The sequence below is a fragment of the Antechinus flavipes genome, chromosome 1, assembly GCF_016432865.1.
Source record: "Antechinus flavipes isolate AdamAnt ecotype Samford, QLD, Australia chromosome 1, AdamAnt_v2, whole genome shotgun sequence".
NCBI classification, from domain to species: domain Eukaryota; kingdom Metazoa; phylum Chordata; class Mammalia; order Dasyuromorphia; family Dasyuridae; genus Antechinus; species Antechinus flavipes.
The window spans coordinates 448,812,474-448,830,716 of record NC_067398.1 but is presented as its reverse complement, the minus strand read 5'-3'; the positions used below and the strand labels follow the sequence as shown (position 1 = coordinate 448,830,716).

The 18,243-nt window shown below is 33.8% G+C and overlaps 1 protein-coding gene across 1 annotated transcript in view; it reads left to right on the top strand.

The window, feature by feature from the left end:
* Nucleotides 1-592: 592 nt before the first annotated feature.
* TERF1 (telomeric repeat binding factor 1) overlaps nt 593-18,243 on the top strand; it is a 38,042-nt gene continuing 20,391 nt past the window's right edge. Inside the window, exons 1-5 of the mRNA XM_051970049.1 lie at nt 593-959; nt 7,667-7,762; nt 12,417-12,538; nt 15,249-15,335; nt 17,677-17,826. Coding sequence (XP_051826009.1) covers nt 734-959; nt 7,667-7,762; nt 12,417-12,538; nt 15,249-15,335; nt 17,677-17,826 — 681 coding nt within the window. The 5' untranslated portion in view covers nt 593-733. The remainder of the gene's footprint in view (nt 960-7,666; nt 7,763-12,416; nt 12,539-15,248; nt 15,336-17,676; nt 17,827-18,243) is intronic.

Below are 18,243 nucleotides of genomic sequence, written 5' to 3'. Positions count from 1 at the left end.
TGATCTATAAGGATAGCCAAAACAGTTTTTCAGAGCTTCCAAAAATCACCCTTTCGTGTGTGTGTATCTATATATATGTGCCACTAGAATTTACTGTACATATATATGCAGTAAATTACATATATGTGTAAATATTATATATGTATGTTATATACGTATATATTACATATATGTATGTTTTGTGTGTGTGTGTGTGTGTGTGTATGTGTATGTATAAAAATGTTTCGCAACTGCCATTCATCGAGCCCGGACAGGTGGTCTCACCGATTCAAGTAGCTCTTATTATCATTTACGAGCAAAGCCATTATACTCCGGATTAAATTTTTTTTCTATAACCTGAGGCAAAAAAAATAAATAACAAAGCACAGTAGGCAGCAAATATTTTGTAGTTGTTGTTATTGTTTTCATTCTGGCACCATATCATCTTTTTTCCAAAGAACGAAGCAAAAGCTTTCAGAAAAGGGTTCAATTTTTCCTTTGCTGCAGAGGGCAGGTCTCATTGAGTCAGAATGATTGAAGCAACCCTCAGCCAGTCAGAAACCGCCTTTGATCGGTTCCGCGTTTTGACTGGTCAAAGAAATTAGCCGTGAGGGCGGGAGATGACTAAAAAAGGAAGTGGGCTGTCCTTTCTCCCGTCGACCTGTTCACTTCCTTCAGCCTCTTTTCAAAATACTGCGGAGAGAGAGAGGAGAGTGGAAGGTCTTCTGACTGCTGGAAATTGAAAGACGAAGCCATGGCGCCGAAGTCGTCACGGGAAAGGGCATATATCCGGGCCATGAAGCGGCAATTAGTCCCTTTCGAGGAAGAGGAGGAAGACGATCCAGTGCCCTACACCATGGATCCGGCTGCCGACTCCTTGGCCTGTGGATGGATGCTGGACTTCTTCTGCCTTAACCTTTGCCAGGCCTTCTGTGAGGACGATATCGAAGAATTCAAGCGCAACCGCAATATTGCGGAGGGTAAGAGGGGCCAGGGGCGGCCGGCGGGCGGCAGATACCGGGAGGTTCCTGAGCAGACGGCGCGGGCCCCTACTTGCCTTGCGCTGGTGGCTGTAGCGGAGCCCTGGGTTTTGTCGCAGAGCGGGCGTGGCCCAGGGGGGCGGGGCGAGAGGAAAAGATGTTGCTTTTTTGATTCCCCCTTCTACTCCCATTCCCGTTTAGCTCGAGTTTTCTGGGGTGGGCGTGGGCTTGTAGGGGGTTTGATGGCTGCCTTTTCTCTGTCCCCGGACTGCTCCTTGCGACATCTACAGCCCCTACTTCCCGGGGTCACAGTAGAGAAAGACAGCTATGTTTTTTCTTTTGTCTTGGTCTTGAACGTTGAGGATGTTACAAACACAAAAGATCCTCCCTTTTTCAAGTCAAATCTGCTAACAATTTTTAAGGGTTTGTTGTGTACCTGTGCACTATGCTAAATCCTGGGGATATAAAGGCATCTCCTGCAAAAAACAAAACAAACTCTTAACATTTTAGTGGCTCAGTCTAAAGGGAGAGAGCGTGCAAACAATTATGTACAAACTACCTCTACATATGGACGATTAATATATGTATGTATGTAATATATGTTGGAGAGAATTTAACAAAAGGAAGGTATTATATTAAGGGACTGAAACACTCCTTGACTTTCCCTTCCCCCCCAAAAAAACAAAAACAATCCTAGTGCCTTACAATCCAGTGGAGGAGAAATCATGCAAAGAAATATATTCAAAATTGCATACAGAACCCAATATAAAATATGCCTATCTGAAAAATAAATTAGCCATAATTTAATCGAGGGAAGGCACTAGCTTTAAGATGGTTAGTATTAGCTATTATTGTTGTTATTGGAAATGGTGAAACGCTAATGGAATTTTTTGTCTGACAGCTAGAGTAGGGTGGAGAGGCCAGTAGGGGGAGTATAGAGAAAATTCCAGTGATAGGTATTGCTAGTGAAATGTGTCATGTAGGGCAAAGGAGGACCTTGTTAAGGAACCAATCACTAAATCATAAAGAATATGTGGAAGGCAGTAAGGTGTAAGAAAACTGAAAATCAGAAAAACGTATTAAGTTCTTACTGTTTGTGCTCACATTTTAATGGGGGAAGACAACAAGTACACTTAAAAAGGTTTTAGCTGCAAGTTCATTGAAAAAGTTTGTTGTTCTTTGGGGTCCAGTGGCAAAGCAGATGCTAATACATTTTCTTTCAGGTCATTTCTACTTATAAAATATTGTCAGTTTCAGCTTTATATTTATTCTGCACTTTCAATCCTTGTCACTTAAAAGAGTTACCTGGGAAGCTCTGAGAGACTTAAGTAATATGTCCAACATAGCCTGCCTAATGTGACTCAAAAGAGGGATTTTACAGAAGTTTCACCCTATCCACCTCCTACTCCAAAGCCACCCTCTACCAGTACCATTTCCTATTTGAAGAAGGTTGTAGGATTTTTTGCACTCAAGTATAAGATTTTATATGTCTCCCTGTTAGATTTCATTTTTATGTAGTTCAGCCAAATACTGTAGCCTAGGGGCTTTCTTAACCCATGTCAGAGATTTATTTTAAAAAAACTTCTTACTGTGTTTTTAAGAGTATTTTGAGAAGGAATCTGTAGTCTTTAATGGAAGGCCAGAGATATTAATCTGTAACCCAAATAAAATTAAGAATCTCTGCTCTAGATTTGCAAGATCTTTTTGGATCTTTTCATCTGTCTTTCATTGTGACAAAGCCTCTCAACTTTTTTATTTGTGGATTTTATTAGCATATATTTTCTTTATACCTTTGTCCAAATCATTGCTAAAAATGTTAGATCCCTGAGAACCTCTTACCAAATTGAAGTTGACATTTATTAGGATTGTTGCTTTAAAGCTAAGAAAGACTTGAGAGACATGTAGACTAACACTCAGGTGAAGAAATTAAGGGCCACAGAAATTGAACTTTGCCCGAGATCATATAAGTATTTTGGGGCAGAGGTAGGATTTGAACTGGTTTCCCCAAAGTATAAATCTATTATTCTTTACACTGAACCATTGCTGTTGCTTTATTAATGACAATTTGCCATTCAACCAATTTAAGATCTGTCTTTTACCTCATCTCCATCAAGAAAATCTATATAATCTGTAGTATGTTTTTATGATCTGCCAGTTTAGTAATACATTGTCAAAAAAGGAAATTAGGTTGGTCTGGCATTTAATCTGTCCTTTTAAGAAACCATTTTAGTAATAAATATTTTCTTTTCAAGATGATCACCTTAAGGATCCATTATATAATTTTCCAGGAATTGAAATGAAGCTAAATGGTTTATAGTTTGTATATGCTGAATGTATGCATAACATTCAACTTAATACGTTGAACGAGCATTTTTTTTGCTTTTGCATTGTGCTAGTCACTATGTCTTAATAATCAAATGCACCATTTCTTTCCATTCCTCAAAATGTGGTTTATCTGACCCAGTTAATTTAAATTCAAGGATAAATTAATTAATTAACTAATTAATCCAAGGATAGCCAGATGCTCACTTACTATCTCTTAAGCCATTTTTGTTCTTTTGTTTCCAGTGCAAATGTGATTTTTCCTTGGCAGAGTAAGCATAAAAAATAAAAATTTGTGTAGCTACATTCTAATCTTTTACCACTTATGAACAACTCAAGAGCTACCTCCTTCAATTTTTCTCTTTCCTCCATATAGCTTTAAAAATCCTTTTTTTACCTTTTTGGCAGCCCTCAATCCATTCTGAGCCTTAAGCCCTCTTTAACATTCTTTTTTATAAAGAAATTGAATCATATTCTTAAATTATCCTCTATTATGTGTCCTTGCTTTTGTGTTAATCTGGTTCTGAGAAGGGTAAATACCTAGCTGCCTGTTCAGTTTTTCTTCAATTGTGGTAGTCTTTTTTTTTTCTATTCTTTAAAAAGATCTTTTGTTCCTGTAAGGATCTTCAGCATTTTTTCCCCCTAACAACCTAGATTTCAGTTTCAGTAGTTCATTATTCAGTAGAATTGGGTCAGAATAAATGACTTTGATATAATTAAGTTTTAATTTGCTCTTGCAGTTATGTGTTTTATTAGAATGAGCCCTTTCATTGTTGATTCACTTTTATCCCATTAAATTTTAGTTTATTAAAAAAATTACTTATTAATCTACAGATGATAATAGGAAATAAAGCATTGATTTGGAAAACCTGTCTTCCAGTGTTATTATGGATAAGTCACTTAAACTTTCTGTTACTCAGGCAACTGTTTTAATTCTTTAATTTGTAGAATAATCATTTTTATTGACAGAAAGGAGATTTTCTTCAAAAAGGAATTATTTTACCAATAAAATCAATGATCCTAGACGAAAAAAGATTGCCAAACTCATTACTTTTTCATTTCAGCAGCACCCCAGAAATCTGTATAAGAAATTAAATGATAATTTTGGGGGGAGTTTTGGAGAAGCCAGAGATGATACAGAAAAAGTTTAGAAACTCATAAATGCATAAGATATGTATAGTATTGCGTAATATTGACAAAGTCTTTTAATACCATAAAAATTTAGATACTTCTCTGATAAGAGGAGAGGGCCACATAATTCCCTTATTGCTGGGGAGAGGGGGCTGCCCCTCTCCCTCTAGGAGTAGCTATGTAAATGTGAGCTATTATTATTATAATTTTCACAATGAGCCTGGGGGGTAGGTGCTATTATTTTACCTATTTTAAAGTGAAGTAAACAGAGGTAGTCAGAGGTTAAGTGGTTACCCAAAGTCTTCTGTTATTAAGTATCTGAGAATGAATTAGAACTCAAATGTTCCTGACTCTAGGTCTGCTGCTCTATCTACTGCAACATCTAGCTTCCCAGTTATAACCCTATGTGTTAAATCCATTTATCAAACTATTCTTCCTCTCTTCTGAACAATTGTTTCCATTTTTGCTTCTGCATCTGTTCTTTTTCTTCTCTATGATATCCTTTCCTTCCTTTACTTACCTATGTGTCCATATCTCCCCTACATGAAAGACATTTAACCATCTGAACTCCTGATACAACTACTTATTTTGACTTTGTTTTTTATACATATAATATATAAAGGAGTACTGCTTTGTCCATCTGATATCAATATTTAAGAGGTCTTTCTCTCACTTCCTGGATCAAAATAAGTGGAACTTGACAAAACTCGTCCTTAAATTTGTCAAGTGTAATACATGCTTTCATGATTGATATGAGAACAAATGATACGGCCATAAGGATCCTAGAAAATATTCCTAGGGTTTGAAGTGTCCTAAACAAGAAATCAAAGAACTTAGACATACAACAGGTTTCTATTTCTGTTGCTGATTTAAAACAGAGGTGTTGGAAAGAAAAAAGAACAGCTGGTTTAAACAGTGGTGTTTTAAGAAAAAGATTTGGATCGTCTTGAATGAAGCTATGAGTAATCATCCAAAAATAGAATGATCTAATAAGATCTAGTCAAAAAAAAAAAAAATCCTTAGTGTAATGCCAGAGAAACTGAGATAAGATAGAGATTAGAGAGTTTTTAATATTTCATTAATTGGAGAGTATAATTGACTGGAGGGGACTCTCCTCTCAAAGTATCCAGTGATGAATGGGAGAATCCCAAATCTTTATATACCCTTTTCAGACAAAGAGGGGGAAAAGAAGCAGGAAATTTCTTTACAGACCCATTTGGTTCTGGCACGATGTGGAGAGGTTATAAATTCTTACTAAAAGCCAGAGTCAGGATGTCTGAATAAACAGAAGTAAAGATGTCAATGAGGTATCCGGGATAGTCTTATCTTTTGGAATATTTTAGAGGGGGTAGTGTCATAAATTATTGAGGGCAAAAGAAGTTAGGAGTCAGGAAGTCTGATCTTCCCCTCATCTTGAGTCTCACATTAACAGTTTATAACCTTAGAGAGAATGGTCCTCAGTCTTAATGTACCAGAGAAGGATTTTACAACTAAGAGGATTGAAGCAGAACAGTTAAGGAGATTGAGGCAGAACAATTAGGGAAACTCAGGACAATAAGGGAAACTAGTGCAGGGAAACTGAGTCAGGACAATTAAAGAGAACTGTGGCACATTAGAATCTTAAAAATCTGGTTCAAAGGGCTTTAAACTGAAGAGATGAGGGGAAAAACTGTCTTACACATCTCTACCAAACTGGGTACCATAAAGAATAGTTAGCATATCTAATACAGCAAGAAGAATAGTTCTAGATAATAGTTAACAGAAAACAAAATACAAGAAAGGAATCAACAATAAAAGCCATAGTTGAAGTTGATATATAGGAATGTGACAAAGTTTAGATAATAAACAAAAAGTAATACAAGGTAGTGGATTTGAATTGAATAGTAATATACCCAAGACTTAGGGGAATGGAACCTGTCATGGGAATATGCTCTGAAAGATTCAAATTATCCATTGTTAAGATTCTCCATGAGAGAGAATCCAGAACTAAGTAGAATGAGTATGGAAGAACATAATGATGAGCATTCGGGAATTGAGGGAGGTGGATGGAGGGATACATTGGGGCCAGTGGTTGAGGGTGAAGGATACTGGCAAGATTATGATCCTGTGTGACTAGAAGGAAATGCCCTTAACAAACAGAAGAGTTCCAAAGATGAGTGGATTTTTAAAGAATTGAATTCTATTTGGGTGACATGTCCAAAGTGATTTTTTTTTTTTTGGTATATATTTCCTTAACATATATATATGCATATGTATGTATGTTATAGCATAGAGATATTAGTTAAATTAGGGAGCTGATGAGATCACGAAAGAAAAAGAGACCTAGGACAACCTTATAATAAACCAAAAAGTTAATGGCTGATTCTTCACCTTGGTGAGATGAAATCTAAGAGAGAGCAGTAAAATAAAGAGGAGAGGTCATTATCTGCAGATGCTATATAGAAAGTGGCAAGTCAGCATTTATTAAGTATCCATCATGTACAAAATGCCAGGATACAAAGAAAAGCAAAAAAAAACGGTCTCTGCTCTTAAAGAGCTCACAACCCAATAAGGGAAACAATGTGCAAATAATTATTTGTAAATAATGTGGTATGCATATAAAATGCAGAAAAGGGAAGAAGAGATTCATGAGTAATGAATGGTCTTTTATTTTTTTCAGAAAAATATGCAACAAAGTTGCATAGCTGAGAATAGAAGAAATGGGAGATTTGAGGAGATTGAAGGTTTGGAATAAATACTGTAAAGTTAGAATAAGTTGAGGAGTAAAAATATTTCCTTGCTGTAGTAAAACCTCAGTGAAATTAGAGAGACTTCTTTAGCTTTCTCCAACAGCAGAGAAATCTGTAGTAATTCAAGATTGGAACTTAGCAAAAAAAGAATGATTATAGATCAAGGAACCAAGGAATTGAAGAGTAGATGACAGTAAAGAATTCCATACTGGTTTTATACATTCACATAAGATTATTTTTTATCAAGATTAGAGCACTTTTCATCACAATAGCAGCTGTCTGTAAACTTAATTATAAATATATTTTATGAAATATATACTTGTCAAATTTTAAGTATAACTGAATTTAAGTTTTCCATTGAAATCATTAATGTGCTACTTCAACCTAATTATATTTTCTGTATAAATGAGTAGGAAAATACTTCTGAATTATGATCAGAAAAAATGCTTCTTTTTTTTTAACTAGCTACACAGTGACCCTGTTGGATCACTTTTTTGTTTTAATTTAATTCATTCTTTGTTTCAGCTATTATTCATGGACTCACCAGACTAACAGCACATCATCTAAGAACTATATATGTGTGCCAGTTTTTAACAAGAATCGTGGAAGGAAAAACACTGGGTAAATATTTTTTCAGTCTTTTCTTAGTTTTAAAATACTTACGACACAGCCTCTTGAAAGTTATGTCAATTAGAATAACAACCAAATAGAAGCTATCATTTGAAAATTTGTTTTATTGATGTATACTTGACATATTAGTCGTTTCACAAATACCTTTTTAGGAATTTACAAGCTATAGCAAACCAATATAAGACTTTAAATTTTGTGGTGTTTTCTCCTGGTTCAAGTCTTATGATTTCCCTCTTCAAAAACTGCTATGAAGCATTTATTTCCTTTTCATTGGCTAATTATCACATGTAGCACATTACACTACATAAAGGTTATAGCCAGATTTCTTAAAGAACATTGAGGAAGATGAAGACATTTCAGTGAAGAGCTTGACAAAATTTGTCTAACTTTAATTCTCTAACAAATGCCATTTGCATGCACCTGAACATACACACACACACACACACACACACACACACACACACACATACATACTCCTTAATAATTTGGTAATTTTAATAAAAGGTACATAGGAGAAAAGTTAGAAAATTATATTGGTAAATGCCAGTTCTGCCTAAACAATAATGAAATTCATCTAGGAGAGGACAAAAGGTCAATAATATCAAGGAAATTAATGGGGGAAAAAAAAAACAAAGGATGGTGGCTTAGCAGTACCAAACCTAAAGCAGCAGTTTTCAAAATCATTTAGTACTGCCTAAGAAATAAAGCGGTGGATTAGTGGAATAGGTTAGATACACACAACACAATAATCTATCTTTAGAGAAGGGAAGAATTTATGAACAAAAAAAGAACTGGAGAACATTACAAAAGGTAAAATAGACAACTTTGATTACATTAACTTAAAAAGTTTTTGTACAAACAAAACCAACAGAAACAAGATTAAAAAGGAAATACAAAGCTGGGAAAAATCTTACAGCTAATATTTCTGATAAAGTCTCATTTCTAAAATATATAAAGAGCTGTATCAAATTTGTGAGAATACAAGTCATTTCCCAATTGACAAATGGTCAAAGGATATGAACAGACAGTTTTCAGATGATGAAATTAAAACCATCTGTAGTTATATGAAAAAATGCTCTAAATCACTATTGATTAGAGAAATGCAAATTAAAACAACTTTTGAGATAACACCTCACACCTCTCAGATTGGCTAAAATGACAGGAAAAGATAAGGATAAATGCTGGAGGGAGTGTGGAAAAATTGGAACACTAATGCAATGTTGGAATTGTGAAATGATCCAACCATTCTGGAGATATGGAACAATGCCCAAAGGAACCCTTTGACCCAACAGTGCCATTTCTGGGTCTATATCCCAAGGAAATCATAAAGGAGGGAAAAGGACCCACATGTCCAAAAATGTTTGTAGCAGCTCTTTTTGTGGTAGAAAAAAATTGGAAAATGAATAATGCCCATCAATTGGGGAATAGCTAACCAGGTTAAGTTATATGAAGGTATGGAATATTATTCTATAAAAAAATTTGAACAAGCTGATTTTAGAAAGGCCTGTAAAGTTTTACATGAACTGATACTAAGCAAAACAAGCAGAACTAGGAATACATTGTACACAATAATAGCAAGAGAATGTGTGATGATCAACTATGAAAGACTTGATTCTTTTCAGTGATTCAGTGATTCAAAGCAGTCCCAATAGACTTTGGACAGAAATTGCCATTTGCATCCAGGAAAAGAACTAAGGAGACAGAATGTAAATCAACACATGCTATATGTTCACTTCTTTTTTCTATTTTTTTTCTCTCTCCCATAGTTTTTTCCCTTTTGTTCTGATTTTTTCTCTCCCAACATGATTCATAAAGCAATGTGTGTTTTTAAAAACAATAATTATTAGTTAATTAATTTTAAAAGGATGAAAATTATATTGGTAGCTATAGTTTACAATAAAAACATGACCCAACAGGGACTTGGACCTTACTAAGAAACCTCACCAGTTCATATTGAATATTTTCTCAGAATGATAGTTAAAAGGTACTGTATTACAAAAATTGAATGCAAAAGGCTATTTAAAAACATTGTAATTTTCATTGGAGTAATGATGTAATTTTCTATTGGTTGTTTATGGAATCAAATAATGACTGGTTAGAACCACTTTCAGACTTTATTCACAGCACAATATTCTTTGACTTGAGGAAGCCTGAGATGTTAAACATTAACTTTGCAAGTTTAGTTTCTTCATCTAATTAAACAGGTTGTCCAGAGGGACAAAGTTGATAACTATTTGAGTCAGGATTTGAACTCATATCTTTCTGACTGTAAGTAAACACTCCCATCTGCTATCCACCTATCTGTGTTCCAGGTGTTCAGTTTTGATTGATTTGTTCTTTTTATATTGTAATGAATGGGCATGTTGTGTTTTGAGATTTTGCTTACTTGGTAACCATTCAAGGAAGATCTGTATCTAGCTCTTCCTAGACTTCTTTGTGTTCATATAAAGTCATTTCTTATAGCACCATAATCTTATACATTGATATTCCAAAACTATTCCAGTGTTACCCAGTTGATGGGCAAGTACTTTGCAGTTCTTAACTTTACCAGAAAAAAGTGCTTTTCTGCATATATCTAGATTTGTATATAAAGCCTTTCTTTTTGCCATTGACCACCTCAGGGTATAAGCCTCCTAGCAATGAAATCTCTCAGTCTGACCTGGAGATACCTTTTGAGAGTATGGATAATTATTTAAAAGTTCTCTTTGCATAATTCTAAATTGCATTACAGAGTGTTTGAGCAAATCATTTATATCCCTCTTGTTTTATAATTGTATATGAGGCAAAAGTTCAGATATTTCCATTTTAATTTTTCTTCAATATGTTATGGCTATGGTTTATTGAACCCTACCGAGTTCCATTATTTCAGATTCTTCCTTGTCTAATTTTGTTCATTGATCTGCCTTTCTCAATCAGATATTTTATACATTTATATATAAAATCATTAAAGTATCAAATAGTTCTGATTCCTTCTTTATAATAGTTTGGAATCTACAAGTGTTATTCTCCCTGCAACTTCTACTTTTTTGGTGGGTGTTTGATCTTTTGTTTCTCCAAATGAATTTTGTTATTTTGTCCAATTCTCTAGTTTTTCCAATACTTTCCAGATTTCCTTGTGGCGTTTCTACACATGCAGATTGCCAAAATTGGGCTGTAGTCATCCATTCTGATAACTATTTACAGGCTCCCTATTATATCACAGGAAGAACAACAAACTTCTCAGTTTTGAGGTTGGCAAATAATTGCTCATCTCTTCTAGATGACTTCTGGGAGGCTATTTTCTCACCTTGAAGGCTAAGTTATTCTACCCTTTATCCTCTGTACAATAATAATCTTCTAATCTTTAACTTGACAAAAGCTAATTTCCACTCTTAAATTTTTGTTCTTCCCCCTCCCCCTATATTTAATCCAAGAGTCATAGATTCCAAATGGGTTTCTACATAGATTTCAAGGAATATGTGAATTTAACTGAGAAGAAAGTTAATTTTTCTTTTTTGTCTTATCTTTTGAGGCACTTGAGTTTAAGTGACTTGTCCAGGGTCATATTGCTAATTTGGATTTGGATTCATGTTTTCCTGATTCCAAGGCCAATACTGTTATCCATTATACCATCTACCTCCCCTTCTTTATTTCAATACTAATATATAACAAGTATTTATATAGCAAAGCATTTTACTTGTTTTCTCATTTGGGTCTTTCATTGATCCCCACTTCCATTTTTTTCCCCTCTAAGGCACAATTAATTATCTGTTTCTGGTGATCACTTGGTTTCCTGAAAATATGTTCACTTTTTCTTCTAGGAAGACAATTCTACTCTTGAATGATACATTGCAAGTTACTTCGCTGTGGCAGAATTATTAACATCTTCACCCTGAAATACAAGACATTATTAGTATTCTTCCTATTCTCCAGAATGATTGTTATTATTAGCTTTCTTTATGAACTGTTTGTAGGTCTTTACACATTATTTTCTAAGCCACTTAAAACTTACTATGTCTGTGACACTCATTCTCATTAACTAAGTTCTTTTTATTCTACCAATATATTTTGCTTACCAATTTAGTAATTTGTTTTACTTAACTTTTTTCTGCATCCCTTTGTCAACTTATCATTTCCTTTTATTTTTCTTTTTAGTTGTATTTACTTTTTCATTTAATTTTTAATCTTTTTCTTTGAAGTGAGCCCTTCCCCTTTAGATCATATCATTTTTTCTCCTTCAAATTATCCCCAACTTCTTCCAATTCACATTTAGAATTTTCTTTGTATTTAGCTCAGATTTTCCTCTTCTCTCAGGGAAGCCAGAATTACACAGTATCAGAGGATATATAACACTACAGTATTTTTGTCGGTCTAGCAAAAAATTTTTAAGACTGTCCTTTGAGTTTTGTTGAAAACAGTTTTAACCTAATGAATTTATTAATTTGTAGTTTTGTGTGATCTCATTACAATTTAGCGTAGTCTATTTCCAAAATGTTTTCCTTAGGTAAAACCAGGTGTTTCATATAAAAATTTGATTTTAAATTTTAAAGTGGAAATTGTCAAAAACACATAATCATTTGTTTATCATTGTACTATGTTAAATAAGTTAGTGGTTGTTTTCTTTTTAACCCCAAAAATTATTTATATTTTTTTCTTTTTTCTTAAGATGCACAGTTTGAAAGTGATGCACGACTTACTCCATTGGAATCAGCCTTGATGATCTGGAATAAAATTAGAAAGGAAAAAGAACCACTTCATGACCAAATCCGTGATTTACTTGAAATTCAGGTCTGCACATTATACCTATGTACATGTGTTTTTAATATATGTAGTGAAAAAAGATATGATCTTGAAAACTTTTTTTTAAATTGCCATTAACATAATGGAAATAAGACAGTTAACATTTTTAGGAATTTGTTTATCTTTATTTATCTTTATCTTTAGATTTCTCTGCTAAAGGCTAAATAGTTTGTGTTTAGATGTAGTAAATACTGAAAACAATATACTTCGTTGTGTTTACACCAAAAAAAAAGTCATTTTGCAAAGTAACAAGAATTTTAGATACAAAATATTAAAAAGTTGTTAATCCAAGATAAATCATTGTAGGATACAAGTGTGAATTATAGCATAAATACAAATGCTTCACACTTCTAAAATATGTAACAAAAATGGAATATTATTGTTGTGTAAGAAATGACCACAACAAGATGATTTCAGAGAGGCGTGGAGAGACTTAGCATGAATTGATGCTAAGTGAAATGAGCAGAACCAGGAGATCATTGTACACGGCAACAAGAAGACTATATGATGATCAATTCTGATGGACGGGGCTCTCTTCAAAAATGAATTGATTCAGATCAGTTCCAATCGTTCAGCAATGAAGAAGAGCGGTCTATACCCAGAGAGAGAACTATGGCAATTGAGTGTGGACTACAACATAGCATTTTCACTCTTTCTGTTGTTGCTTGATGTTAAGAATCTTTACAAACTGCTAACTCATTAGAGTTGACAGATTATTGAGCTGATCTTACAAGAAGATATTTTGGACCAGAACCTGAAACAAGGTACTAAGTAGAACTAATTGAAAAATGTGATGTTCTTTTTCTTCTTTAAAATAATATAAGAAGGTTCTTTCTGGGAGAAAGCAGGTTTCTTGGGGAGGTTTTCTGGAGGCAGCCTTAGTTTCAGTTCAGATCAATAATTACTCCAAATGCAGCCAGCTGGCAAAAATACAAATGTTTATTTCTCCTTCCAAGTCTTGTCTCTTTCCTTGGGCCTGAATAGCTAGATTCTTGGAGGCCTCTCTCTCTGCTTGGTTCCAAAAGCTCTTGCTGCTTTGTCCTTTGCTTCGGCCTCTGCTTTCTTCAGCCTCCAGAGCCAGCACCAAGTTGAATCTGTCTTGCCTCTGAGAGAGCCTTCTCAATCTTCAGCTCAGCTCCGACTCGTGGCTTCTTCTGACTTGATGCTCTTCTCTTCATGTAATTTGGCTGAATTCTCTCTGAGAGCCTCTGTCTGTATTTTATATATGAGAGAGGAATTGTGGGATACAAGAGAGAGAGGGATTATGGGTTTTCTCCCATATTGTTCTCTGGCTCTAAGAGCTTCAAGGGAGGTGTGAATTCACAAAGTTACACAGTTAACTTTGTGACTCTCCCATACTTGTGAACTTCAATGAGTAAAGGTGTGAACACAGGCATTGTATCAATTAGTTCTACTTAGTACCTTGTTTCAAGTTCTGGCCCAAAACATCTTCTTGTAAGATCAGATCAATAATCTATCAACTCTAATGAGTTAGCAGTTTGTAAAGATTCCAACAGCTTGCATTTTTGTTTTCCCTCTCAGGTTTTTTTTTCTTTCTAAATCCAATTTTTCTTGTTCAGCAAGATAACCATGGATATGTATACATATATTGGATTTAACATATGTTTTAACATGTATTGGAATACTGCCATCTAGGGAAGGGGAGTGGGGGGGGAGGGGAAAATTTGGAACAGAAGGTTTTGCAAAGGTTAGTGTTAAAAATTACCCATGCATATGTTTTGTAAATAAAAAGCTATAATAAAAAATAAGATGTGACAAAAGCTAAAAATTTTTTTTCTCAGGAATATCAAGGAGTTAGTGGTAAGTGCCATTATGAATGAGAAACAGTTGAAGTAAGACTTAAACTAGAAAAAGGAAATATAACTTCTTCAAAGCTCCCAGAGTGTCAAAGATTGCTTAGTCTATTTTTTTAAAGTGCTTTTTGTTATTGGAAAGGTTAACCTGTATCATAAGAAATATAACTGTTATAGTGAGGTAGTGACATTCCCATTACATCATTAGAGTCAGCTGCCTGATATTCAGAAATGGAATTTATTAAAGATTCTAGTTTGCCTAACAAGAATTTTCTTTCATTTGCCACAATTTTCTCAAATGCTATGGTGATACTGTCTAAAAGTGGATTGACTTGAATATAGAGGAACCATCAGAAATTTTATTTTTACTGTTCCTGATATTTGGCTCCAGTGAGTTAAGGGATATGTGGTGGCAGACTCATTCATTCGTTCATTTGGTGAGGCAGTTGAAGTTAAGTAACTTGCCTAGGATCACAGCTTGGAAGTATTAAATTTGAACTCAGAGTGGGTTCGCTATCTGCTGCCAGGGAGTCAGATTTAAATTCAATGTACTAAAAATTTGTTAAGAGAAGTTGAAATAACCATTTGTCTTGGATGTTGTAAATTTGATACCTTCCCATGACCTTGGCAATTGTCACAATCTTTCCTCAAGAACTGAACTGTAATTTGGCTATTTATTAAGCAGGAATTTAACCAAAGTGAAATTTTCTGGCATTCTCAAGTCAGGTGTTTTATCATTAAGGGAAAAATTGTTTCTTAATTAATTTTTTTATAAAGGTATGTAAAATGTACAATTTTTCAAATGCCATCTTAAAGATCTTATTGCTTTTAGAAAATTAAGCAATGTATTTGCTACTGTCTTTAACATTTTTATGTTGTCTTAGGCTGTAGCAGTTTGTATGGAGAAAGCAAGTTATAAAGAAGCAGAAGGAGTCTTCGAAAGAATATTTGGAGACACAGAGGATGATAAGGTAACTGGAAGATTGTTTACTGTTGAAGCACTACCAGCAATCAAATTTAAAGTATTAGAATTTTCTGATGATTAATGGATTTTTTTAGTAGTTTTCTTGTCTATATTCTAAAGTTTGGGGGGGGTTGCATTGTGATATTTAGTTTTTGTTAATTCATTACGTTCCTCTGGAATACATAGAATTACTGACTTTTCTTTGCATAGTTGAATCTCTTTATTAGGGGGTCAGATGATTTACCTAGTATAAAAATTATGAACTTTTTTGAATGTTGCTGCTGTTTGCTTTCTCATTCTGCCATATTTTCTCTGATTTAATATTTTTGTTTTTTAAATCTTTTGTTCTCAAAGAATTTGAATTCTTTAAGTTTATCCATCATGTATTCAATTTTGTTTTTATTTAGTCTATTTTTAAAATATACCTTGAAAATTGTTTTCTTAATCTAAATTTACTCATAACTTTTATGATTGTGATTTCTCTTTTGTTCTCATTTGAATCTTGGTCTTTTCCTTCCTTAATGAGTCTTTCCATTTACATCAAACTGCATCCTCCATCAACTAGCTTCAAGTTTAGTTTCTTAAAATAGGTACTAGAGCAATGAAGACTTGTAACCACTGGGATATGTAACAATTTAAATTTCTTTTGTATACTTAAATTTCTTGGTATTAAAATGCAAAAGAATGTTTTCTGTTTAAATGGAAAACATAAATCTACTCAGATAAAAATCTCTAAGAGTATTGTATTCAATTCTGGTGCCTTGTGTTTGGATAAGGGTTTTAACTGGAATGCCTTTGAGGTAGGTGACAAATTACTATAGGCAAAATCCTTAGTTCTACAGCTCTTTTGAAGGAAGTGGCAATGTTTTAGCTTTATAGGAGGTGGGTGTAGTGGAAGGGAGGTGTTTAAAAAAAAAACTGGCTTGAAGGGCTTTCATAAGGAAGATGGATTCCAGGGGAGGGGGTCGAGGATAGGATGGGAAAAATTGGAACAAAAGGTTTGGCAATTGTCAATGCTGTAAAATTACCCATGCATATAACTTGTAAATAAAAAGCTATAATAAAAAAAAATAAGGAGATGGATTAACCTTTGTCATTCTGAGCCCCTGTTGACTGAATTACTGAATAATGGGTAGAAATTGAAGAAAGATTGATTTTTGACTAAGAAAAGCAAAGCTTAATTGCTGTGAGAACTATTAGAAAATGAGAATGTGCTGCCCCTGAAGGAAGTAGCTTCCCCTCATTTGATATATCTTCCAGCACAGGTTGGATGGAAAGATGACCATTGTTATCGGCCTATCTTCAGCAGCCTATTCTCTCTTAAGTAGTTGGTGATGTGGTAAGCAGTACTATTCCAGTCTTAAAAAACTAGCTAGAGCAGAGTCTGACTTAAAACGATGGCAATTAAATAGGGATTATTGAAGTTCATATGTAGCTTGGCTATCTCTTAAAATGATGGAGGAAGATTAACAATATGGTACCCCAAAATGCATTGAATTTAGAGTAAGAGGACACGGATGTTTAAAACTCTGCCTCTGCCACATAATAGACAACTCTAGCTTTCTTGGTATGCATTTCCTTATGTGTAAAATTAAATGTTGGGACACAATGATTTTTTGAAAGATCATTTTTTAGTTGAACAGATGAATTGTAAAATGTTAATACTACAAAGTAATATACTAAATTTCAAAATGCTTTTTGCAGGCAAAAAGTACTGTATTCCTTCAGAGGAAAGGAGAGATTAGTGTGGCTGGGGTAGTCTTCAGCAAAAAAGTGAAATTTAAGGTAGACTTTAAATGAGATGTCTTTTATAGGATGAAGGGAGTTATGGGAAGGGAAGGGTCTTCCAAATAGAAAATGTAAGTAAAGTATCAAGACAGATTTTGGGGATACAATAACATAATGAAATACCACAATGTAATTAGTTTGGATGAATGAGGAATATAAAATATAGGAAAGAATTTTATGAAATGTGCAGAGCGAAAAAGCAGAACCAAAACAAATTATATCCCAATTTATTTTAGATGTATGAAAAAAGAAATGGAGATGAATGAACAATGAATCGTGATTGAAACTTATGTTTCCTTTTTGGGGAATGAATCTAATTTACTTAAATGTAAAAAATTGCAAAGTAATTTTAAATAATTATACTGGTGCTAATTCTTTTAATCCTCCTTTGAACTTGTTTTGGCCTGGGAACTTAATAAGGATGCATCTTAATAAAGTTTTCACATACGTAGCCAATGAATTTTTCTTAACTAAACTACATACATATAAGATTTTTATTCGGAAAATTGTAAATTAATGTCTTTTGTGAATTAGCACTCTTCTCTTTATCTTTTCTGTAGCCTCTAAAAATGAAGTTGTTGATGATAATCAATAAGAAAGATCCATACCATCCTTTTTTTCAACGCTTCACTTATAAATGCATGATAGACAGAGTCAAGATTTATGCTAATCAGGTGTTAACTGAAAAATCATCAAGCTTTCTAATGAAGGTATGTATGAAATTTAATCATGTTGTGTTGTATCATTTTATTAAAATAGAAGGATGAAGTTAAAAACCTGATCTTTGTGAATATTTGGAAACTAACTTTAATCAATATATGAATATCAGTGTCACGGGCTTTAGTTCTTGATAGAGTAAAGAATATGCCACATCATTGTTTATGGCAAAGATCACACATTTGTAATATAAATTGTGGCTACTGCTGCCTTGAAAAAAAAAAGTTTTCCTTGTAAAAATAAGTCAAACAAATTCACATGTCTTAAAAAACTATAATCTCATTATGAATCACAAATTTTTCACCCCTCTTTCAAGACATGGCCCGCATACTCTATCATTAGACCTCTGGAGTTCTAGTTGTCTTTTGTTCTCTGTCAGAATACTTAAGGCTTTCAAAGTTATTTTTCTT